The following is a 26,560-nucleotide window of genomic DNA, read 5'->3' on the forward strand; positions in this document are numbered from 1 at the left end:
GCAACCGTTGACCTTATTACCGGCATTTTTCAAGTTTTATAGTAGGACTTTTATCAAACTTTTATAGTGTGATAACGGCCCTATCACTACAAACCTCTGCTTTTTAAAGAGGCTAGTATACCTTAAAACGCGGTTTCGGGTATCATTTCCTAGATGGCAACACAAGTCCAAATATTTCTGGCTTGTTTTTGGCTATTTTTGAAGATGATTTGGGATGGAAAATTTTTGAGCATCTGGCAACTCTTGACTATTATATAACATTCCTGCCTCCTCCCTTTTAAGTAGAGATAACTTGAACTTTTTGTAATTTTTTGGTCTGCTCCACCCAAAGCTGTATTAAGAGCAAATTATCAGCTTTGAAGCAGCTTTGGTTCCACATTAAAGTGTCGACTGCAATTGATTTTGATCAGATTGGAAATCAAGAAGAGAGAAGATGTCGTCATTAGCAGAGGTTTGTTTCTTCCACTTAAGCCGGGTTTTCCTAGGAGCAGGTTTCCTGTGCCGCGCGCAACGTGATTCGTCCAGCGCGACACGCCGTCCACTCACCAGTAAAAAAAGCAGCATGACTGTTTTCCTACAGAGCGCAATACGCCTGACGACAGCGCTTTGCGTCGGGCGTAGTTAGCCGACTGCTTCTGGAGGAGTCAAATGCGTCGTGCGCCGCAGTTTTGCCGATATTCTCTTCACTTTTGTGTGTTTTTTTCCCTTCCCTTCAAACCGGAGCATGCAGACGACAGAGTAGCTGATGCCAAAGCCATATACTTTATATAGCCGCCCTGATCTGATGCGCCTCGCTAGGAAAACACAAACGTGTAGCGTGATTATGTAACACGTTTCTGTCGGCGCGAAATAGTCTAATTCGGTTCACGCTGCGCAACAAACCTATTCCTAGGAAAACCCGGCTTAAGGCGACTAGATAAGCCCGCATTCTAGTGGCTATATCTTACACTATTCTACATCAAAACGTCATGATTTCATATAATTTTGATGAGAAGGGGGGGGGGGGCATAGATTTGCAAGTGATTGTCAAATAGTTAAAGATGAAAAAATATTCGTTTTTAACAAGTTTAAAATTTGGACGCTTCCGTTATAACGTCAGCTAAAGGAACAGCTATAGTACTGTGGCAACACCTTCTGGAGCAGTATTTCTCAACAAGGGAGGAATCACATAAGATCCTCTAGGTTACCTTGAGTTCTGTGGGGGGCTATGAGAAAAAAAAAAAAATTCTGAAGCGAAACGATAGATCAAAAAATTTGGAAACTGTTAATGATTAAAGTCAGTGATGGTGTAAAAGATTGCAAAATATTGTGATTTGTGTTGTTTAATAAATGTTGCGCTATATTTATTTATTGTGTTATCAGAAGTTTCAGACAGCAGCAGAAATTGTTAAGAAGTTGAAGAGCACTCCATCAGATGAAGAACTTCTGGAACTTTATGGTCTTTACAAACAGTCAACTGTGGGTGACTGCAACACAGGTTAATATTGAATTTATACTGTCATTATTAATTTCTCAAATCACAAGTTATTTTAAACTTTAAAATTCAAGTAAATTTTTTCAAGCTATGTTGCAAATATCTTGAAATTAGTGTTTCATCTCATGCCATTATTAATTTTTTTGGATTATGGGCTCCATCATTTCCCACCTGCATCCACTTATGTGCTATAAAGCAAGGGGGTGGAAAATCTGCTTCAATTGTTACAAACGGTTAGAATTTCTAACGTCTGTTACATTCTGTTACAAAAAATGCCAAAATTCTTCAATTCTGCACCACCTTGTGCCAAAACCAAAATTTTTCCTTAAGAAACTTTGAAGTTGTGCCAATAGAAGATGATTTTTCGATGACTTCATATGTCCTTCCCTGTAATTTTATTTCTTGGGGCCGCAAGTGGAATTAACTTGAGGTCGCCCCAGGTTTCTGCGCCTAGGCTTCTGACAATGTATAAATTGGGGTCAAACTATGTAAATTGCTGCTTATCCACAGAACAATGATAAAAAAAGCAAAACAAAAACCCTTCACAATCGCTGTTTGCAGCAATTTTTTTCCAAAAAAGTGGATTTCTTTGATTTATTTTCACAAAAAAAACCCATTCGAGTACATCTGTTTTCACTCCCTATCTTTAACTGATCTTGTGATTGCTCCATGTATTTTATTTTCCAGCATCTTTAACAGGTTTTCAGTCTCTCGTTTTGCTTCCAAGTTTTCTATTATTCATTTTCTATTTTTTCTTGTGATATGTCATTTCCTTTTATACCATTCGCTAGCATGTTTAATGTTCAATGGAAAATGGTTTCTAGTTGTGCATTAATTAAAATTACTTTGTTTAGACCATGTTAGTGGTTGGTTTGAAAGGTATTTGATGTACAATTCAAGGGGGGGGGGGCATTTTCTTCATTAACAAGGCCATTTGTCATCAACTGTACAAGGGGCCATTTAAGTATTACGTAAGTAAATTTTTAGCCATTTTTGACCCCCCCCCCCAGTCAGCAAATTTTCGTCATCCGCTCTGCCCCTCTGCAACCTAACGCATATTGGGTTTGTTTCCTCTATTTTTTCCCTGAGTCTGTGCAAAATGTACTCTGTCTCCCTGTGTATTCTCTTATTTTCTCCAACAATCTGCTTGCACATGTCCGACACGGCTGCAAAAAAAATATGTGATGTGTGATCGTGGTGTGTGTGTTCGGCTGTTTCTCTGTGTATATTTGTTAATTTGTAATTTGTTGCGAGCTCAGATTATTACTTGCATAGTGAGCTCTCGTACTTGGTCGCTCAATTGAGACACTATGTCCCCTTGTGATTCTTCACTACTCTGCAGTGAGCTCATGTAAAGTTTGTTGTTTGTCTCCTCGGTTAGTGCGTCAGTTACAGCTTGGTAAAAATTTGGAGGGACTCTGCTAAGCACATGGCATTGTATGTCGGGTCGAAGCCCGGCAACAAAACAAGCCTGCAGTAGCTTGTCGTTGGCCGCTGTGACCTCTGGAGAAATGGCGGCTGTGTTTTGAAATACCCTGTTGCCAAGGTGTCGCACGTGAGTGGCAAAATCTTTAACAGATTCCTGTTCCTACTGCGCACATGTTGCCAGGGTATGCAACTGGGTAGCCAGGGGCACTTGTTTCTGAAATCTCAAGACCAACTTCTGGAAAAACTGAAAAACTGGAAATTTGGCCGTTTTGAGCCAAAAAAAACATGCTTCGGCAGTTGCCATTAATTTCAACTTAGCGATGGAAATTTTGTCATCCTCAGACTGAGTCGCGCCACTTTGTTTATTTTATTTCAAAAATTTCTCACACTACTCGAACCTTCTCCTGAGAATGGTGGAATGATATCCACAAAAGAAGCATTGAAAGTAGCTGTGGGGACCCGTCTGATTGTGCGTGTGGCCACTGGTACTGGGCATTGAATACGTCTATTCATTATAACCTTTTTGACAAGATGTAATTGTAAATACTTTTAAATACACTATGAAAATTTACATGAAATATTTTGCACAAGCCACCAATTATTAATTCGATACTTCATTACAAATTTTCGTGTCACAGGGTTTCACAAAAAAAAAAAAAAAAAAAGGGGGTCACATGAAAATTATATTTCACCAAACAACAAAAAATACTGATGGAATCGTGAATATTGCAATTATTTCATTAAAACAAAATCATTGATTGAGAGGCATTGCATAATATGAAGTAGATGGATAAATAGAACCGCTCACAGCCCCAGACTGATGGGAAGTAGATGGATGCGGATTGAGCGAGGATTGGTCATGGTACCAGTGATACGAATGGCCGGTGTATCAATTAAATTTAGACATTACAATTCAAATAAATACTCTTAACTCCAGGTTCTATTGCTCCTGTTTATTCCACACCCATTCTTCAATTCAAACTTTAAAATTTACATATTTATTTAATTAACGCGAGGTAGCAAGTTGGGAGAGGAAGGAGTCATTTATGACTTACCGCCAGGAGGGTCTTCTTCCATCACTGTTCACTGTCACTCTGTCTCGGCGTTTCTTCTCATCCTATGTTGCCAAGCGACACCCTCTTGTGTGCCAACTGGCGTAGTGTTATAAATTGTAAGATAATTTGTGTGATAATTTGGTATTTCTATATCACAAGTTTTCTATTCATTTTCTACTATTAATTCTCTTGATATGCCATATCCTTTATGCCATTCAGACATGTTTAGTGTTTAATGGAAAATGGTTTCCAGCTGTACGTTAATTAAAATTGCTTTGTCTAGACCATAGTTTCCCAACCTTTTTTGTCCCATCGCTCCCCTTCTTCGGAAATTTTTTTCTCCCATCGCCCCCCTAACGCAATCTAACCTATAGGATCTTATGTTATATCCGTAGCTTCTACCGCCTCCCTGGAACTTTCCATCACCCCCAAAGGGGCGTTAACGCCCATGTTGAGAATCACTGGTCTAGACCATGGTCACAGTTGGTTTGAAAGGTATTTGATGCAAGATTCCAGCAAAACTTATTTAGGCAGACAAGCAGAAGTCAACAAAAATTCAGAAAACTTTTCTTTGGGTATGTGCTAGACACTCTGATAATGAAAATGATATGGTAACAAGCTTGCATCCCTCACACCTGCAGTGACCATTTGTCTCATCATTATCATGTTCTGCATACCAAGGCTAATTGTATTGGGATCTGCAGTTTATAGCCGATTCCAAAACAGACACAGTTCCAGAGGATGGTGATCACCCCTCCCAAGATCTGAATACTATGAGCGAGATTAGTCTGTATTATAAAATACAAGATGACCTATGAAATAAATTGCCCTGGACCTATATTTTTTAACGGTCATCCCACGCAGGCGATAGTACTTTTAGATAGAGCAGTTACACCGACAGCCAGTGGCTTCTACATCTGGGAATGTGGTTTGCCTTGTTATTTTCTATGGGGACACACAGGTCACAATTTTTCACAGGTCCCTTTATTTAAAAAAATATAATAGCCCCTGTGTACAATCATGTGAAGGAGCAGGGAAGGCTTGAGACAAAATTCTCAACTGTGCAAGACATCATTTTGGTGCCTCTGGCATATAAGCCGCATGAGTAAAATTATCAGGGAAACTCGCAGATTTATATATGCCATGAGAGTAATATGGTGAGAGATCAGGGGTGGATCTAGAGCTCGCTGGGAGGGGTGTTCCCCCCTTACATTGTTGGGGATGGGGTGATCATGCATTTCACATTGTCCCATATTTTCGGTGCAATTATGGTTTTCTTTCTCTCCCGACTTTTTTTGAGAAAATTGCTCCAGTTTTTTCTGTTTTTTAATCCAAATTTTCTTGAATTTGTTATTTAATCAAAAATATCACTACGAGTAATTTTCAATGGATTTATTGAATGCAATATTATCATATTCCCATTTCGCTTGGTGAGGGGAGTAATCAGGATGACCAACCCCTTAGGTCTGCGCCTGTGAGAGATAACATAGACAGTTTGGTCATTAAAGCTGTTATCCTAGGCTTTATATTCATTTGCTTCATAAGTTTACACATATTTATTGTATACTATCTGAGTGGTGTTCCAGCTAGATGAAATGAATCAGAAATTACAATGGTTTCTGCAAATTATTCCATCCAAGACAGTCGTAGTTTGGAATTTGCAGAAAAGATTTCCATTCTCATTTTTGGAAGATAGATCACAACAGTTGAACACATAACAAGCGCAACACTTACATGAATTATATCTTTTCGTTCCTTTGAAACCAACCACGACCATTATCTGGGGGAAAGTAGATTTCTATATGCTATGAGAGTAATATGGTGAGAGATCAGGAGCGGATCTAGAGCTCGCTGTTGAGAGGCGTGTTCCTTCCTTGAATTGTTGTGGTTGGGGTGATGGTCTAGAAAAAGTAATTTTAATTAATGTTAATCTGGAAACCATTTTCCATTAAACACTAAACATGCCAGTGAATGGCGTAAAAGGTAATGGCATATCAAGGGAATGAAAGTAGAAAATGAATAATAGAAAACTTGGAAGTAAAACAAGAGACTGGAAATCTGTCAAAGATGCTGGAAAATAAAATACACTGAGAAATCACAAATCGGTTAAAAATAAAGAATGAAAACAAATGTACTTGGATTGAATTTTTTGTGAAAATAAAATCATTCTATTAAATTTCTAATAGTTTAATCATTATTTATAGCTTTTATTTTTCTGTAGTTCAAGTTAAAATAATTAAAGTCGAGTTTTTAATCACACTTAAATTTGAGAATTTCTAATAACTTCTTTTGCTGGATCATTCTTATAATATTTATCTCAAAGTATATTGAATCGAATTGAGGTAATATAATCAAGAGCAAACTCAAAAAGAAACACTTATCATTTATATATATGAAATGGGTAAATTCTGGTAAAAGAAGCAAGATCAAATGTTCAAAAATGCTTGAAACCGAAGAGAACAAAAGCACTACTGAGACTGAGACTTGCATCAGCGGCAAAAACAAGAAAAGTAATTACTTTTCTAATGAGTATTTTAAGTTTCTCCTGTGATCTATAATTTATTTTTAAATTATTGATTACCAAGTCTACAAGCTAAATCTAAAAACACTCATTTTTATAAATTATTTTTTAAATCTGAAACACACGCCATGTGTCGAAATGTATGTTAAGCCTCTCATTTGTTGATATTGGAGGGAATGTAAAAATATAAATATCACAAGAAGTCTCTCAAAATTTTTTATGATTTGAAAATTTTAAAAAATGTAATTATTTCTTCTAGATGAAGTCTGTTTTGTACCTTGGGGGGGGGGGGGAAACACCCCCTTCTTTTGAACTGAAATAACACTATTTCTTGAAGTAAAATGTAATCCTGTGTATGCTACTGCTTATATGTATATAAAACTGTGTATTTTATTTACTGCCAACATTTTAGTGCTACAAAACTGATAAATGCTGCTATAAAAACAACATTTTTGCTGCTGCGAAAATAATTTTTCCTGCTACAAAACTCATTTTCCACCCCTGTATAAAGAGATGCTTTGAATAAATGTTCCTTACAAGTGGCAGGAAAAATAAATCTTGTATGAAGATTGTGAATTCACTGATGCGTTAAAACATGGTATATGAAATGAATATAAAAAAATTTGAAGAAGAAAAATGTTGCTAGACATTTATACGGGGTCGAACTAAAGAACTGGAACCCACACGCGATAACATAACAAGCTTTAATGGAAGTATGTTAAACATAAAGCAACAGAGAAATTCGACCGACTTTAATAGTTGCCAAGAACAGTGCACAAATTTGCCAATCTCGTGCTTGTCCGTTGTTGCCAATATGCTATCACAAAACGATATAAAATAACATATATATTTTGTAATCTCAGCTGAGAGAGGATTTTTACTATTATTTTCATCTTTAGCCCCCAAAAATCTATAAACACGAACTGTGTTTTTATTCTTGTAGAAATTTTCATTGTTGAACGTTAATTCTTCGTGCAGTGTGCTTCAGTTTCGAGTATGAACTGGTGTGTACTGCCTTATAGATATCCAAGTGTGACCTATGATGGGTATTGTCAGTGCAAATTTTCCCATCACCATTGTATACAAGTGCCTGGTATTAAGCCCTGCTCTTAAGCTACTCTTTTTATTTGTTTTTAGTTATCATAATTCTTTTATTTTTCTAATTGTTTGCATTTTTCTATTCAAGATCGCCCTGGCTTATTTGACCTCAAAGGAAAAGCAAAATGGGATGCTTGGAACAAAAGGAAAGGTATTAAAAAAAAAATTAAAAGTATTTATATATATTTGTTTAATGCTTTATTTTTTACTTATTACGTTGCTTAAAAGTATTTTGACACCTCATGGGTTTTACTCCTTATATCTTTCTATAAATAAATTTTGTTTAATATTAAGGAACATTGTGATCAAACTTTAAAACTTAGTTTAACATTAGTGCGATGTTTGAAAGTAATTTGGCTTTCCCTTCTCAGTCTGCGTCAAAACTGGGGCCATTAATCGTGAGGGAGCAGTAAATGTTAGGGAAAAGGCCATTCTAAAAAAAATCTGACTGTCACGAAGTATTGTAAACAGGGGTAACTTTATGACAATTATTTAGTGAAATATTATCTTGCCAAGTAATAATTAAAAGATGAGTGATGATTATGAGTTGGACAGGGATTGACCTATGCCAGGTCGCCATAGCGACTAAAAAATTGTCTTTATGTAGTTATTAAATTGCAGGCTGAGAACAGCGCAAAATGTTTTGAATTTATAGCGGTACTAGGGGGGCTCTGCCCCCCCCGCCGCCTTTGGCGGCCAATCCCCCCCCCCCCAACTTCTCTTCACAACATATCGTGTTTATTTCGTCCCACTTCATCAGCCTGCTAAGGAAAGGGACGTGTGAAAGCACCAGCTTATAGAAGAAGCGAATTTTGCAATAATAAAGCAACAAAAAACAAATGTGATTCATCAAGTACCCCGAGAAAACTTGCCCATGGGGTCACCAGACTCCAATTCGCTGAATTTTAGTGAGGCCCCTGACAGGATTTATCTCAGGCTATCGATGTGTTGTAAATTTTACAATGTTAAACAATAAAAATGAATGAGATTCATGAAGGGACACCCAAAATGAAACCTCTCAACATTTCCATGGGGCCCCGACCTGGAGGCTTGTCGGACATCTTCCCAGTGAGGGGCCACACAAATTTTAAATTTTTATCAATTTACAATGAATGAAATCCAGGGTCCCCATCCAGTAGCGGGGACCCAATACTCAGATTTTTAGTGGGGAATCCAGACTGGATTTATCTCGGTATTCCGCTGTTGCAAATTCTACAATGTTAAACAAAAAAAAAAATCGGATTCATCCAGGGCCCCCAAAATGAAACCTGTAAACATGGGGCCCCACTTGGAAGCTTGTCGATCATCCCCCGCTGCGAGTGCCATGAAAAATTTTCACTTGTATTCGTTTTACCAATGAATAAAATCCAGGGCCCCAACCAATTACCCGGGACACCAATTCGCATACTTTTAGTGGGGCTCCAGACTGGCTTTCTATCAGGCTTCCGCTGTTGCAAATTCTACAACAGAAAAGAATGAGATTAATCCAGGGGCCCTAAAATGAAACCTGTAAACATGGGGCCCCACTTGGAAGCTTGTCGGTCATCCCCCCGCTGCGAGTGCCATGAAAAATTTTCGTTGTATTCGTTTTATCAATGAATAAAATCCAGGGACCCCAACCAATTACCCGAGACACCAATTAACATACTTTAGTGGGGCCCCAGACTGGATATATCTTGGGCTTCCACTATCGCAAATTTTTCAACGTTAAAGCAGCAAGAAAACAGTGAGATGGAAATGAAAACTTTTAACTTGCCCATGAAGGTATATATGCAATCCCCCTGGGTACCCTGACCCTGTGTGTTGGGAGCACTGATGTTATATTTATAATATACATATCTCCCCGCCCCCCCCCCCTCCCCACAAGGGCAGGGCTGACAGGGGCCATAACGATTCTTATAACTTTTTGACTTTTCACACTATAAATTAACCACAGAGGGGAGCCTGAAAAGCTGGTTTGGGGGCTCACCATCTAAATTCCAGCCTAGGGCCCTGCTGTAGGATGTGGGAGCCTCTCGGTACATGCACATAGCATGGTCCCGATGAGCCAAATGGGTCCCAATATATGCTAGAGTTAAATGAATACGTGACCCAAAATCATAACTGACTTCTGTAACACAAAAACGTAACAGATTTCCTTCACTCAAAAACTTCACCCATTTCCGTAACATAAAATCATCACTACTTTCGGTTGCTTAGAGATTTCGGCCCTTTTCGAGTTTGTGATTTTATATTATAGAGTAGATATCTGCCAGCATAAAAGAGGGCCACTATGCCATGAAAGACAAATTCTAGAAATGTCAAAGAAGCATTATTTTGGACCTTTTTCTTTGGGTAAAAAATATTTTGGTTCCTAAAAAATTGTTCTGGCATTTAAATTTTTCCCGATTTGTCCAGTCCTAACATATTATTTTTAAAAAATATTCATATTTTCCCTAGAAACTTTACAAAAACATCAAAAATGTTCACAAAGTAGCTCCGGTTTACAGTAACTGAATTTTATCAACTAAAAATTGAAGTTTTGTGGCAAATAAATATTCAAAAACACATTGAACTAACAGCATAAATTTGACAATGTTGCCTCTCAATATAATAATGATCCCTCTACAACAATATTTTTTCTTGGTCTGCAGAATACGATTGTGGCGACACAATATTCCTCAAGATTGCTGTTGTGACTTGCGTGCTCTCTCCGGCTTTACAGTCGTCTCATGTGCTCATGTTTCCGTCCGATATTCTCATGTACCTGTGTAATGTTTCAGAGTCGTTGCAACTGTCTGTCGCGTGCAATTCCGCTCTCAAGTTAATTGAATATATGTTAATTATTTGTTAACTTGCACATTTTATTTTATGTCATGGAATAATCTAAAACTTTAAGTAACCAAACTGACGACAACTTGCTGTTTCAGTATGGGTATTATCACACCTGCTTTCCTTTCGTTTATCAGCACCATGTGGTCTCAATAGTATGGATTTTTGCCGTTAATATTTTTAAGGTAGGCGAAACTTTTATTTCACATTTCGACATTTGATTTTGCAGTCGCTAACTAAACGTATCTTAATTCATCATTGCAAATACAAATGCACAACAGGATCAATCATCTCAAGCAGATGTCAACACGTGCTTTCAATTTGAGCAGTGTCACATTCAAGGCACCTCCATTCTGGGAAACAGATCCTGTCATGTAGTTTACTCAAGTGGAGTCACAATTTTTAATTTCTGGCATCTCTAATGACTTAACAAAATTCCATTCTGTTGTCACATCATTAGATTCAAACTTTTTGAAATGTGTCCGTGACATTATCGTTTAGCCACCCATCACTTATGCCTATAACACGCTCAAAAAATGTGTGCTGGCATATTTCGAACAATCAGAAAGTTCAAGACTCTATTATTCAAATTATTCAATGATTTGCATTTAGGTGATCAACGCCCACCACAATTACTTTGTGAAATGGAAAGTCTTAACAGTGGAAAACTAAACTAAAGTGCACTAATGTACGTTGTGGACCCAACAGTTACCTTCGCATGTACAATAAATTCTCAGTGCTTGCAGTAACAAATCTACAGATATTCGGAAACTCGTTATGGGGGGGGGGGGATTGCCCCCCCTTCCCGTATCTCCGCCCATGCATCAGATGGACTAAATCCAATATCGGAGCCTACCCATTCACAGACTGGAACCTACGGACTTTTCGTCACTGGTCGTTCATTACTACCTACTGGAACCTATGGACTCGTCATCAATCGCTCATCTACGTCGACTGGGACCCTACGGACTCGTTGTTGCCGATTGTTCATTGTCACAGACTGTTCGCTCTGATCGCTGATTGCTCTTCTCTGCTGACCAGATTCTATGATCTTGGTACCGATCGTTCATCGCTGCCTATCGGACCCTACGACTTCGTCATTGTCGCTGGACATTCATCGCTGCTAATCTATGGTTTCGTCATTTAATGACCGGACCCTCACGGACTCGTTACTACTTGTCAAGAGGAAGGACTGATTGTTTGTGGACTTATCTCGACACCTTCAAATTCCCTGACTCATGAAAAATGTGGGGAACTGGAAATAACTTCCCAGTTCAGAATTCTTTGTTAGAAAACCTAATAAATTATTTGTTCATTGTCAATGTGTCTTTGCCTGGTCACTTGCAGCGATGCGTACAAAACCCTTAATGCGATGTAAATGTTGCAAGCTGTATGCAGTAAACAGGTCTGAAATCTAGACTTAAGGTAAGCTCAGACTAGAACTTGATTTTGGGTTTGGAATTTCGTTATTGTCGATATTTCTACCCTAATTTTGGGTGGCGATTTTCTTGAACGGTTCGACTTATTAGTCGATGTCAAAAACAAGTGTATTCGTGATAACTAGAACTCGGAATATATGCATATTTTGGCCTTTTTCAACATTAATGCATATAAATGCATAAAATCAAAGAATTTTCAGAATAAGTGCATGTTTGTGAAGGTTTGAAGCTCAAACACTTGTACATAGTGTTTCAAATGAATATTGCTCACAATGTTTTCATAACATCGGTTCTTTTTCTCGCAGGTGGAATTGTTTTTTTCTCTAAATATCAACTATTTCATTGTAACACTATTTCTAGAGATAGCATCAAAAATGTTCAATTCTTTTAGAAATAGCCTCAAAAATTTTTTTACTGGTATTTCGTTACTAAACACAGCCACAACTGACTAGAAGTTAAAAATGCTTAAATAAAAAATATTAGAAGTTATTTGCATGTGTGGGGATATTTTTTTGTAAATGAATAACAAACAATGCACTGACAAGAAAATATTAATTTTTTAAAAAAATGTGATTTTTTTAACGCATATTTTCTCATTTTTGGTACATATTTTTGATTTTTTAATTTTTTTCAAGATTTTTTAAATACAAACACAAAAACACAACACAACAGTTGTGCCTTTGTGTTTACATTTTGTTTATATTTAATTGATATTAAATATTATTGATTAAGATATTAAATTATAAATTACTAACCCATTGTCTGTCAGAAATGAAGTTTTGATTTTAAGTAACTATAGTAATATATATAAAAAATAAACTTTTCCATATGTTATTTCAAAAACATGAACCATAAAATCGACAGAAAAAAGTAAAAATTAAATAAATTTAAATCTACTTTTTTTTTCAGCATATGTGAAAGAAATAAGCTGATTTCATTATTTTAAGAGATCAAAACAGCAGAAATAATATTTATTGTTTTTACTGTGATATTTGTTTTCGTAAGAGTGGAAATAAATCCATGACTTTGTCATAAAACCCCAAAAATAAAATATTACTACAAAATAGAATTAGTCTTAATCTGTAGATCACCAGAGATATTATTCATCTAAAGAGAAAAATCTACTGTATTGCTTTGAAATATAAAACCAACAAATCCAATTCACTTAAATCTATAATTTCAGTCCCCACCCGAGACCTCAGAGACCACATTTCTGTCCAAAAGACTAAATACCTTTCTCATTCACTACCTCATTATTTAAAAACAAATCCCACAAAGTTTTGGAGCTACCTTTGACCTAAATCCATTGCCCCTTCCCTGCTTCCCTCAGAAGTTCAAATAAAGACATCCTCTCCTTCAGAAATGGCTGCGAATTCAATTTAGCATTCTGCTTGGTTTTCTTAATAGATACTTTCCCTCCTCAATACTCATTCATTGACTCTATTCAGAACTCGCCCCCCAATATTTTTCTCCAAAAAGGGTAATTATTGAAAAAATTAAAACCTTATTCTGTAGGCCCACACAACATCCCAAATTCTATTCTTAAATTCTGTGCTGATGATGTCTCTGACTATCTATTAATTTTGTTCAAATGTTCCCCTAAATACTGCTATCCTCCCCAAAGATTAGAGCACCAATAAAATTATTCCAATCCACAAATCAGGTCCACTTTCCAATCCCTTAACTTTAGGCCAATAGCAATCACCTCTTCCTGTTGTAAAATCTTTGAACACATTGTAGCACAAGAAATCTGTGTCCACTTGGACTCCATACATGGTTTCCAGTGACCTGGAAAGTCGGGGAATTGGAAAACGGTCAGGGAAAATGTGAAATATTCGTCAAAAGTCAGGGAAAATTCTAAATACTTGGGAAAAGTCAGGGGAAATCTGAAGGGGAAAAATAAAAATCAAAGAGGATAAATCTACATTCAAGTGATTTACCTTCACTTTCTTTTCCATGGAAGATTATTTTTCAGATCCCCAGGGAGAGAAAAAAAATCATCAGCATTTTCTTCCAGATTCTCTACTGAGAAAAATGTCTTATCAGTTGAAAGATGGGATTTTGCATACTGGAAAACAATGTTGGCCAAAGAACAATCTGCCCTCTGAGTAAATGGAGGGGGGGGGGGGGTAAGATGAGGGTAAATGGAGTGGGGTAAGATGAGGGTAAATGGAGACCCTCCTTTCCATTGTTGAAAACAAAGCCAATACCAGCTCTTAACTTCTTTTCTATCTCTTCTGAAAAAACATTTTATCCTCTTGTTTTTTTTCCTGCCTGTGAGTAGAGAACCTTTAACTTTTATATGTTGAAGAATAATTTGAATTCAATTATCTCTGTGCGAGATTTCCATGTGAACTGGTATTGTGTGGAAAATCATATATACAATTTAATTTTGTAAGGAGTGGGTGGTGGCAAAATATTAACATTCTATCTGTAATGTGCTTTTCAATGGTATATTACTGCGAAATGACGTAGTCGCCCCCCCCCTCGTATTTGCAGTTTTTCCCCTTTATTGGAGCTTTTTTTTCAGCAATGCTCAGCAATCATTGCCATTCACGTTGTGTTTTGTTTACAAAATTTTAATTATTCGTGTTTAGGATGGCTCATTTGTCTAGTGCTACTGATAATGCTCTGAAAAGACAAAAATAAAAGTGAAAACCTTACAAGAAACATTGGATATATTGGCTATGCTTGACGAAAGTAAGTAAATTGCTGTGCTGTGGCCATGGCCCCACAGGGGGGAGGGCTGACAGGGCTCCGGCCCGGGAGTCAGGGGGGGGGGGGCCCGTGGAAAGATCTTTTTGATTTTTTTTTTCTTTCAGATATGTCCCATAGGAAAATAGACAGGACTCTTTAATATCAATCATATCAGTTTGTACTCGTATGGACGGATATCTTGAACTACGTACCTTAGATCTCATTGAATTTTTTTTAAACTATACACATGTACAAGTAAAAGAGAAAAAGAAACAAACCCGGAAACGAAGAAAAGAACATTGTACAATGCCCCCCCCCCCCCGGCTCTCATGGCAGTCGTTCTCCTAGGAAGGAAGAAAAGACATTGTGATGGTCATGGCTACTGAGACATCAAGGACACCAGCATTTTGTGTGTCCTCAGGGCTATGGCCACTAGAATAATCCTTATCTAGTCGTCGAGCGTGTGTAGGGACCTACCGTGCGACCCCTGCTGTTTCAGTTCGTAGAAGGCCATAATGTATTGATAGAATGAAAATTGGAGTAAACAGACGTCGTATTCCACAGTGAAATTGCCTCTGGGTGCGGATAAAGCACATGAACCCCCCCCCCCCGCCCAACATCCTGGAACAGGGGCCCGTAGGCTGCGCTCTTCAGCGGACCCCCTCTATAGTGAACTAATAGTGTGGAAAAAAGAGCAAAAATGACAAGAATGGTTCAGGCCCCAGGCCTGACGCTCCGCCAGCCCCACTCTCATGGGCGGGTTACGATACTGAGACAGCTTTGCTGCAAGCTTTTGTATACAGTGGATCCCGCATTACTTTTTCCTCCTTGGGTCCTGCGACTCTCTGGTGCCAACTCTTATTACTGATACTCATCGAGATTTCTCGTTTAAAGCGTTTTCCCGCAAAAAGTATTGTACGAAATGGCTGTAATGACGTGTGTATTGAATCACGTGATTTCGCTCACGGCCCCTCTAGTAACTCTCTCCCAGTCCGAACAAATCAAGGGGTTTTTCCCTTGCTTCTGAAAAAAAAGGCTACATTCCGCATCAGCCTTTTTTTATTCGCTGTACTGTCACTGTGTGTACTGTCACAGTGAGGACACATCTCCCCTCGAAACTTCTATTCACAGACGATATTGTTGAACAGAAAAATATTTACGGTTCGCGTCTGCAAAAATAAAGTTGTTCGAAATCTTTTAGTAAAATAGTTGAACGAGTTTGTGTACATAAAGGATTAATTTTTTTCCCCACGTGGATGAATCCTACGGCTCTAGCCCAAAAGAACGTTAAGCCAAGCTAAAAATTTGAATTTTTGTTAAATTTTTATTTTGAGCATTAAGAGTTAACTATAATGAATCTATGTCAGAAGAGTTCGGCCCTGCATCGAGGCCAGTTGCGATGTTTGTTGAATTGTGCTTCATAAAGTTTAAAAACGATTAGTTGTAATAGGGCATATCTACAAATTACAGAGTAACCTCGTTCATACGTCACTCAGTTATACAATTTTCATGTTTATACGACGTTTAACTTGGGTAGCAATTGGTAACAATACATTTTAATGTTAAAATATTTCATTCATTTATTTAACGTAAAACCTCAATTATTCGACGTTTTCACTTCGACTAAAACTCGGAAACTTTTGAAAAAAGAAAAACGTAATTTATATCCATCAAATGCGCACAGAATTTTTGTATGCAGTGAAAAAGCGTTGCTGCAACAGTTCTAGCATATTGTCACCGCAAAAGACATAAATTTTAGGGTGATTGCTGACGTATACGAAAATTGCCAGTGAGATGGCTGATGACCATTTAGAGTGGACACTTAGGTGATTTGTTTATTGCCTCTATCTGAGAATACACAGATGTGGAGAGTCCCGAAGAAATGGGTTTCAATTGTTTTGACGGCCATATGATCTTTCAGAATTTTTTCTCTCCCTATGATTTCAACGTTATCCCGAGAGGGTGAGCATGTCTACTGTAAGCATTTGGGGGGTACAGGTCTGCCGAAAATAGGTACACATGCACAGCAAGTTCTTTCGATCATTTCCTGTAGAACTTTCTTTCGATGTGGTGCTTTGCTTGCTGACAGGGCCATCTTAAGAGCATCGTGGGCCTCCGGGCCAATTGATTTTTCTGAGGCCCAACCTAGAGAATTTTCGAAAATTTCAATTACTTCCCATTTTTGTCAGGGCCCCCCTTCTCTTGAGGCCCCCGGGCCGTGCTCGGGTGAGTCCATGTGTTCAGACGGCACTGCTTGCTGACTGTGATTCGTCGTTCGTAATGTCGGAAAAATAAAAATCGCTCTCTCTAAAAAACTGGAAATTTTGGAAGAATGTTAAATTATTAACAAAAGTTCATCTTGTAAACAGGCCCGTCATTTAGGGGGGTGAAACGGCCCCCTGGCTTTTGAAAATACACTAAAAGTGGTATATATACACAAATATATATATACATACATTGAGTACATGTGTTTTGACCCCCCCCCCCCCCCTAGAAAAAGTTGAAATAACGGCCCTGCTTGCAAACGAGTTGAATATGTTCGTTTCAACTTTTTGAAACGATTATAAAGTAGAGAAACAACCAAAGAGCAAGCTCCTGATTGAAAATCATCTACTGCCAAAAAAAAAGTCCAAGATGAGGAAACTTTTGCAAGTCGAGAAGATTTTGTTGCAATTTTGTACCCAATGTCGTGTCCCGAAGGTAATGTTGTGCCAAATTTTATTTCTTTAAATGATTTGAAATGTGATTTAATTTCCTCTCAAGTATGAAATACTTTTTTAGAACAGAATTGGAATGCAATTACACACATAAAATTTATAACATTTTATGTGTATGGGGGGGGGGGTATAATTTTTTAAAAAGGCTGTTATATTCACTTCGACTTGTACATAAAACGTTTTGACTCGGCCTCTTGAATGTCGTATAAACAACTGTAACAGAATTGTAAAGTTGCTCAGTTGAATAGATGAAGTGAACATAAATATTTGAATAGATGAAGTGAACATAAATATTTGAATAGATGAAGTGAACATAAATATTTGAATAGATGAAGTGAACATAAATATTTGAATAGATGAAGTGAACATAAATATTTGAATAGATGAAGTGAACATAAATATTTGAATAGATGAAGTGAACATAAATATTTGAATAGATGAAGTGAACATAAATATTTGAATAGATGAAGTGAACATAAATATTTGAATAGATGAAGTGAACATAAATATTTGAATAGATGAAGTGAACATAAATATTTGAATAGATGAAGTGAACATAAATATTTGAATAGATGAAGTGAACATAAATATTTGAATTATTTCAGTTCTCACACAATTTTTCAGGCCGGTGCTTCAACCAAGGCCAATGAAAATAATTTTCAGTATTATTACTTTAACTCTTTAATTCACTAAATTTATTTATTCTTTTTGCACGCCTGTAGTGAAACGCCTGGCATAACGGAATCGCTTCATTTTATCAAAAAAATCATTGATGGAATAACTTCACGTTAGAGCAGGGCGTCTCAAACTTTTTCTACCTGAGGCGCCCTTTCCCCCTATTCAGTGCTTATCCGCGAGCTCCACCGGCTCTCCAGAGCTGTTTAACAAAGAATATTTTCGAAAACCTCACACCATGACAAAGGTTGGAGGCGCACAGTTTGAGAACCCGTGCGTTATAGGAATAATCGTTGATGTTCTAAATTGAAGTTAAACGTTTGGATAGAAATTTTGTTTTGTGTAAAACACGTTTCAAACTGGTTCGTCATGTGTAGAGATTCTACAGTAGTTTCATTTGCTGTAGTATGAGTATACTTGCTTGCTTGGTGAACAACGAAACTATAGAAATGCGGTGGATATCTTATCTGAGAGAAACTAAGGATAAATTTGATACTGTGCATATATCTATATATATATAAAATTCATTTTCTGTCTGTCTGTGTGTGTTCTCTATACAAATCTACAATTTTAGATCGATCATCACCAAATTTTGCATATATACCAAATGGGACCCGACTTAAACAATAGGCTACTTTAAAATTTCGTCAGAGCAGGGCAAGTGCCTCAAATGGGCGAAAAACTGTCGGGCAACAATGGTTTTTGGGTCTCAACAATCACTTTCCGAATGTTTACTTTGGTTACCGTGGTTCCCTAGCAATGTGTTTCACACGTGTATATGCCTTTACAATGGTTTGTCATATTTTCAATACTCCTAGTAATGAGGTTTTTTGAATGACGTCGTAATCATCATCAGCATCGCTTTGATGGTCAGGAAAAGGGTGATTCTCATAGAAATCAGTGATAAAATTGATTTTACTGTAGAAATGCAGAAATTTGGCGGGGTTTTCCGCCGCACAATAATTTTAAAATTTTTTATTGAATTCTAGATTTTTGAAATATTGAGTTCACTTAAAGATGTACGAAGCTCAGGAGATTAAATATGAAGTGATTAGCCAGACCTAGTTGAGATCCACGCAATAACATTGATTTCAACTTTTTTTTTATATCTTCTCAAGTATGAAAATTAATGTCTCCTTATTGTTCAACTGCATAAATTCACATATAGTTTACTTCGGGGGGGGGGGATCAAACTACTTGGCACCCCTTGAAAAAGAAAAAAAAATATATTCATTTCTACGTTTCTTTAAATCTAGATTTGTTTATTTCATGAGTCGTGCAGAAACGGGCAAAAAACTGTCGGGCAACAATGATTTTTGAGCCTCAACAATCACTTTCCGAATGTTTACTTTGGTTACCGTGGTTCCCTAGCAATGCGTTTCAGACGTGTATATGCCTTTACAATGGTTTGTCACTTCTCTAATCCTGTTACCTTATGTATAATAGTTTATGCCTTTATAATGGTTTGATACATTTTCAATCCTGCCAGTAACGAGGCTTTTTTGAATAGACATCATAATCATCATCAGCATCCCTTTGAGGGTCAAGAAAAGGTCAAGAAATCAGTGTTAAAATTGCCGATTTTACTGTAGAAATGCTGAAATTTTGTGGAGTTTTCTGTCACATCAACAATTTTAAAAATTGTATTGAATTCTAGATTTCTGAAATATTGAGTTCAATTAGAGATATATACGAAGCCAGGAAATTAAATATCAAGTAATTAGCTGGACCTACTTTTGAGTTGGATATATTCATGCAATAACATTGATTTCAACTTTTTATTTATATCTTCTCAAGCGTGAAAATTAATGTCTCCGTATTGTCTTTTGATATTCAACTGCATAAATTCATAGTTTAGGATGTTTTAAAATTAATTATGGGCCCGTAAAGTACATCGAAGAAATTCCACAGCTTCAATTAAGCATTTTTGAAAGCTGAAACAGGCAGATGGATAACTTGAAGTTCAGGAAGTGGGGGGGGGGGGTGGGTTGGATCGAAATAATACCTAGCGCCCCTTAAAAAAAAAGGGGAAAAAATATATTTGTCTCTATATTTCTTTAAATCTAGATTTGTTTATTTCATGAAGTCGCCATATTGGTTAACTTAGACACGGTTTGCATGTCCCTCAAAGAAAGAGGGAGATCTCACGTGATCCAAACAGCCTCATTGAAGAAAACCCGGGCAGCGCCGGGTATTGTAGCTAGTCTATATATATAATTGATTTTCTGTCTGTGTGTATGTTCTCTATACAAATCCACAATTTTAGATCGATCGTCGCCAAAATTTGGATATATACCAAACAGGGCCCGGATTGAATGATAGGCTACTTTAAAAGTTTGACAGAGAAGGGCAGACACCCGAAATGGACAAAAAATCGTCGGGCAACAATGGTTTCTGGGCCTCAACAATCACTTTCGGAATGTTTACTTTGGCTACCGTGGTTCCCTAGTAATGCGTTTTACACATGCCAAAAAATATTGTGGTAGAGGGATTGAAGAGGTAACATTATCCTCACGTGTGATCAAATTTATGTTGTTGTCATTTTTTCTATATCGGCATTGTTAATATCATCGTAAAATGTGCTTTTGTGTATTTATTTGTTACAAAAAATTGTAATTGATTAGTTTATTTGTAAAATTCACTTAGATGTGTATTGTCCCTGTACAGAAGCTTACCGCATAGTGCTTTTGTGTCGTGCACATAGTGCAGCAATACAAATAACGTTAGCTTTCGGTGATCATTTAGTGCAAAATATTGATGTCATCAGACGTCTTCAAAAGAACGAGAACAAGTGGCGAAGTTAAAATTAAATTCAAAACGATTTTGAACAAAATATAAAAAATATTGTTGTAGCGATTTCAAAATTCTCCTAAAAATATCGGGTTATAGAGGCATACTGTATCGTATGCAGGATTTTCTCATGGGGGGGAAGGGCATTCAACATTTTTTTCTTCCCGAAAGGGATTTCTTTTTTTTTTACTGGAAAAATACACCATAATATTTTCTCAAATGAGGTGCATAAAATTTTTTGGGAAGGGGGGGGGGCGGCGGCCCGCGAAAAATCCTGACCTGGCAGTCCGGCACTAGCATGTTGGGGCCATGGCTTTGGCCCTCCATTGCAGAATCAACGAATCTACAGTGAGATATAAAGGCTGTAGCTGCACCTGTGGCAGCGGAAATTTTGCATCGCCTACGAAATCCATGTTTCTCATACCAAAAATGCAGGTTTATTTTATGGGTACAAGACTGCTATAAAAAAAGGTAGTTCAATTGATTGTAATTTTCATGTTTCATACTCGCTGAAACATTCGTCTGAGTGGAAGGCGATAGAAGACGAAATGAACTCTGAATTATTACATTTAATACACATACCAATGATAAAGGAAGAAGCACGAAAGAACTTGATGTTAACGCATTGACTACATGATTGCAAATGCTTGAGAGAGCGTGAGACACAGTAGCAGAACAGAGAGCAATATTAAATCACTTTAACATTATAAACAAAGCACAGAGTAAGGTCTATTAGATGCTGTCATCTATATTAACGAAATAGATTACAGCTGTAATATTATAATGGGAAAAGGCAAAAAGATAATTTACTCTTCTATAAAGGGAAGGGCTAGTGAAATGTCTATTTCAACAGAATTTTATGCAAGTAAAAGTTGATGTCATAGATTTAAGAAACGATTTGGATTACGCAATGTAAAATCACTCTCAATCAAGCCGCTGCCGACCAGAAGGCAGCTAGAAAATTTCCAGAGACTGTCGAAAATTATTGAAGAGAAGGGGATATTTACCTCAGCAGGTGTTTATTGGTGCTATTGTAAATATACTTATAAATATATTGTAAATAATGGTGGTGGTATATTTTTAGCCATAGTAATAACCAATATTTGTATTGTAGTGCGTTCTTATCTGTATAGATGGCGCACCCTCCTCACGCTCCTGGTGATTGTAAAAAAAAAGAAAAAAATGACAGTTGAAATTGTACCACCGATTTGTATACACGTGTCATCCTACTCGTTATGTTTCTTTCGTATATTAAATCGTTAAGTTTTCATTACGTTTTATCTTGTCACCACAAGCATCAGATCACTGGTGACCTATAGGACGCATCTATAGTGGTCGGCTGAAGTTGGTTTTCTGTGGTTCCCAACTTCAAGGCGCAAATGTGAGCCTATCTCCCCGTTAAAAAGTCTCGCCACAGAGAGCAAAGAGCAACAGTCCTACAACGATAAATCATTCAATCATAACACTTCACTCATAATTAGAAAAACTGGTAGCAGATGGCAGCACTACACATAACAAGCATTACAGAGAAACAAAAACTTCACGTCAGGTTTCACTACACGTACACGCACATTCCCGCATGTACCGATTCGTTGGGGGTTCCGCGGGGGGGGGGGGGGTGGGTGGGCGGGGTGCATGTGTGGTGTAGCAGTAGTAGGTAGGGCCTCCAAAAAATGGCTCGGGGATGATGAACATGATGTTCTTAAGTCAGCCACCTCGTTGGGCAATTTGCCTGTTGTGGCGTTGTATTTGTATCTGATTTTGGACATTGAAGTTTATTTCTCCATCGTTTACATTTCGTTTTCGCGCCTTGTGCTTTCCGTTTGTACGCTCTTCAAAGATGAAACTTTTCTAATCTCCTAGTATTTTGGATGTATATATATATATATTTTTTTTTTCAAGCTAAGCCTACTCGTTTCTACCCAATATAGAGACGTTCCTGGAAATTCAAGGTGAGGAATAAACTTTCTACTCTCGATTTGCCGGTCTTCATACTTGCATTTGTCATGGCTCAACCTATTGCATCAGCTGAAGTTTCACGTGTTGCCTTTCGAGCCCTTCCGTTCTGGGAAGCAAATCCAAAGATTTGGTTTCTTCGAATTGAGTCACAATTCAAAACGGCAGGCATAACCGCTAATGAAACTAAATTTCACGCCGTTGTAGGAGCTCTTGATTGCAAAGTTTTGAACTATGTTTCTAATATCGTTCGCAATCCTCCCCAACAGCACATGTACGAGACTCTCAAAACTTGTGTGCTCGAGCAGTTTCAACAATCAGAATCTTCCAAATTGCGAATGTAATTCCAGGAGCTTCAACTAGGCGACAAACGTCCGTCCCAGCTTTTGCACAAAATGCAAATGTTAGCTGAGGGTAAAATGGAAAGTGACATTTTGAAAAATCTCTGGATGCAGAGATTACCTTTCCACTCCCAACAAATATTACAAGCTTCTAGTGAACTGTTAATTGGGTTAGCGAAAATAGCTGACAAAATCTGTGAGGTTTCTCATGTGTCATCTAATACTTCAGCTGTGTCTCACACTTCAGAGTTTGATGATTTGAAAAATGAAATTGCTTCGCTACGGCAATCATTTGAAAGGATTTCGCGATCTCCTAGACCATCTCGCGGTTATCGCAAACGATCTCAATCTCGTTACCGAAATAAATTCGGCGATGCTTTGAAAAACGGAAGGCTTTGCTGGTACCATAAGCAGTTTGGAAAAAAAGCTCATAAATGTATTCCTCCATGTCAGTTTCAGGAAAACTAGTGGGCTCGTTTGTTTCGGCGACAGCTGACGAAAGCCTTCTCCATAGTCGCCTATTTGTCATCAACGTTAATACGGGTTTCCGATTTCTAATTGACACTGGCGCATCAATCAGTTGTTTTCCGAAACGCCTGACTAACTTGACAAAACCTCACAAACTCTCACTATATGCTGCAAATGGATCCGAAATCCAAACGTTTGGCAACAAAAATCTAGTTTTGAATCTTAGACTAAGGAGGGACTTTCCTTTCGTTTTCACTGTGACAGATGTTTCACATCCCATTATTGGAGCCGACTTTTTGGAAAGATTTGGTTTGCTTATAGATTTAAAAATTCTCGTTTGAACGATAACGAAACATCGCTATCAGTGAATGGTTTAGAATCCCAAAATGGCTCTTTTGGTTTAACGCCGATCTCTGGTGATTCTCCATACCACCGCATATTAGCCAAATTTCCTCAGCTTATCAGCTCAGTTTTAAATGCAGTTCCAAAGAAACACTCTGTCATGCACTTCATCGAAACTACGGGACCACCGGTTTTCGCAAAAGCTAGAAGATTGTCTTCTGAAAAACTTGCAGCTGTTAAAAAACAATTCAATGAACTGTTGCAACAAGGTATAATTCGGCCCTCAAAAAGCCCTTGGCCGAGTCCTATCCATCTTGTACCCAAAAAAAGCAACGAATGGAGAATTTGTGGGGACCTCAGTGGACTCCAAGGAATAACCATCCCAGATAGCAGGGGTGGGAACTCTGCGCCAATTGCGCCGCACTGCGCCAAAACTAATATCTTGCGCCATCCTGCTCCAATAGCGTATTTTCTTATTTTTCTGCGCCAAATAGCGAATTTTGCTTCAGTATGCCCGGAATTTCGGAAAGGACGAAAAAATTTTTTTGCTCCTGCTTGCTACGAAACGATTCTTTCCGAGAAGAGATTGTTTTATTCCACTATGCCTAAACTATTGCCTTAAATTATCGGCCCCTCATCGGGCTTTCCTACGTGAAACCCCGATATTGTCCGTGATCGTCGAACTGAAGATAATTTGCAATGTCTTTCAGCGTCAAAGTGCAAATGCGAGTGTTTCCGTTTAAAAAAAAAAAATCGCCACTGGAAGCAGCAGAAATTACTGTAGTCGATCGTCATTGTGTTAAATCCCGATGTTTCGTGAAAAAAAATTTCATTCCGGGAGTAAAAAGCGCATGTCCGCCGAATTACGAATATTAGTTTAGAAACTTCGGCGAATAACGAGCGTTAAATCGTCAATATCGCCAAATAACGAGTGTCAGGTCGCCAATTTCGCCAAACAACGAGTGTCGGATAGCCAATCTCGCCAGATAATGAGTGCTGAATCGCCAAACATCGTGTTGATTCTTCCGAAATTCAATTCCATTTTGCAACAAAATCTTTCCAAGTATAAAAAAATTGAAAACTTATAAAAATGTTTTAGCTCATTTGAAGTGCTGCTGTTCAAGGCAGCAAATAGTGCCCTCAGTAAGCAAAAATCATCTTAAATAGACAGGTGCAAAAAATTTTATGACAGCCGCTCTTTCAAACAAGGTTTCAAAAGCCTAAAACACCAAAAACAAAAATCAAGCTGACGAAAAAATGTTTGATATCAAAAGACAGTGCAGTTTTATTTTGAAAAGGGTTGAGGGTTAACGAAAATATTCTTGTTAATTTCACTGTTCTAATTTATAAATATCTGCTCCGAATCCCATATTTTGCTGCTCCAAATCCTGAATTTGCTGCTCCAAAACTGCTCCGAATCCCATATTTTGCTGCTCCAAATCCTGAATTTGCTGCTCCAAAACTGCTCCGAATCCTGAATTTTGCTGCTCCAAATCCTGAATCTTGCTGCTCCAAAGTGGACTTAGTCACTTCCCACCCCTGCAGATAGATACCCGCTTCCAAATATAAAGGATTTCTCCATCAACTTGAGTGGTAAAAAGATTTTTTCAAAAATCGATTTAATAAAAGCATATCATCAAATACCGATCAATCCTAAAGACATTCCCAAAACCGCCATAATTACGACCATTGGGCTATACAAATATGTTTATATGTGCTTCGGCCTGAAAAATGCAGCTCAAACGTTTCAGCATTTTATTCACGAAGCATTTCGTGACTTAGATTGTTGTTATGCATATCTCGATGATTTGTTAATCGCTTCCATTGACGAAAAATCTCATGAAGCTGACTTAAAACGTGTTTTTCAAAGACTAAATGACTATGGTATCATGATCAATCCATCTAAATGTGTATTCGGTCAACATCAAATTAATTTTCTGGGTTTTCTTGTTTCTCCCGATGGGATTGCACCTTTACCAGATCGAGTACAAACATTGCTCGATTATCCATTGCCATCAACAGTGACTGAATTGAAGCGTTTTTTGGCAATTGTAAATTTCTATCACAGATTCCTTAAAGATGCCGCCAGGGTGCAAGCTCCTTTGCATGAATTAGCAAAAAGCAAGATAAAAAAAGATAAAACTGAAATAGTTTGGTCCGAGGAGTCCGAATCCGCTTTTCTGTCATGCAAGCAATCAATTGCCAACGCCGCACTTCTGGCCCATCCTGTTCCGAATGCAAAATTGTTTTTGACTGCAGATGCTTCCGACACTTCATTGGGTGCAGTCCTTCAACAGCAAATAGGAAACAAAACCCAACCATTGTCATTTTTTTCACGCAAGCTCAGTTCGACTGAAAAAAAGTACAGTACATATGACAGAGAGCTCTTAGCAATATATTCAGCTGTTATGCATTTCAAGCACATTTTGGAGGGACGCAACTTCATAATTTTCAATGATCATCGTCCTCTCACGTATGCCTTCAAACAACGTAACGAGAACATACCAAGTCTCCTTTAGGCTCTTTTCAGGTTCCTGATTCTCGCTTTGCATACGTTCATCTGGACATTGTCGGACCCTTGCCTCCCGCTAAAGGATACACGTATCTCTTGACATGCGTTGATCGGTACACACGGTGGCCCGAAGTGGTACCAATGTCTAACCAAACCGCTGAAACTACAGCTGAGACATTCTTTTCTACCTGGGTGTGTCGGTTTGGCGTTCCTGAAAAGTTGACCGCAGATCAAGG

General features: G+C 37.8%; 1 protein-coding gene across 3 annotated transcripts in view; it reads left to right on the plus strand.

Moving 5' to 3' along the window:
* Positions 1–283: 283 nt before the first annotated feature.
* The window catches only part of Acbp1 (Acyl-CoA binding protein 1), a 46,543-nt gene continuing 20,266 nt past the window's right edge, over positions 284–26,560 (plus strand). Inside the window, exons 1-4 of one of the 3 annotated variants that reach the window (XM_089231758.1) lie at positions 284–451; positions 1,363–1,477; positions 7,665–7,727; positions 10,210–11,707. In XM_089231758.1, the coding sequence (XP_089087884.1) occupies positions 434–451; positions 1,363–1,477; positions 7,665–7,727; positions 10,210–10,409 (396 nt within the window). In that variant the 5' untranslated portion in view covers positions 284–433 and the 3' untranslated portion in view covers positions 10,410–11,707. Of the gene's footprint in view, positions 452–1,362; positions 1,478–7,664; positions 7,728–10,209; positions 11,708–26,560 lie in introns of those variants that run through there. The other 2 variants (XM_089231759.1, XM_089231760.1) reach the window with 2 other exon arrangements.

Source organism: Pholcus phalangioides, unplaced genomic scaffold (genome assembly GCF_987345545.1).
Source record: "Pholcus phalangioides strain wild (caught in Gottingen) unplaced genomic scaffold, Ppha-v1.0 ptg000004l_1, whole genome shotgun sequence".
In the NCBI taxonomy this organism is placed as follows: Eukaryota; Metazoa; Arthropoda; class Arachnida; order Araneae; family Pholcidae; genus Pholcus; species Pholcus phalangioides.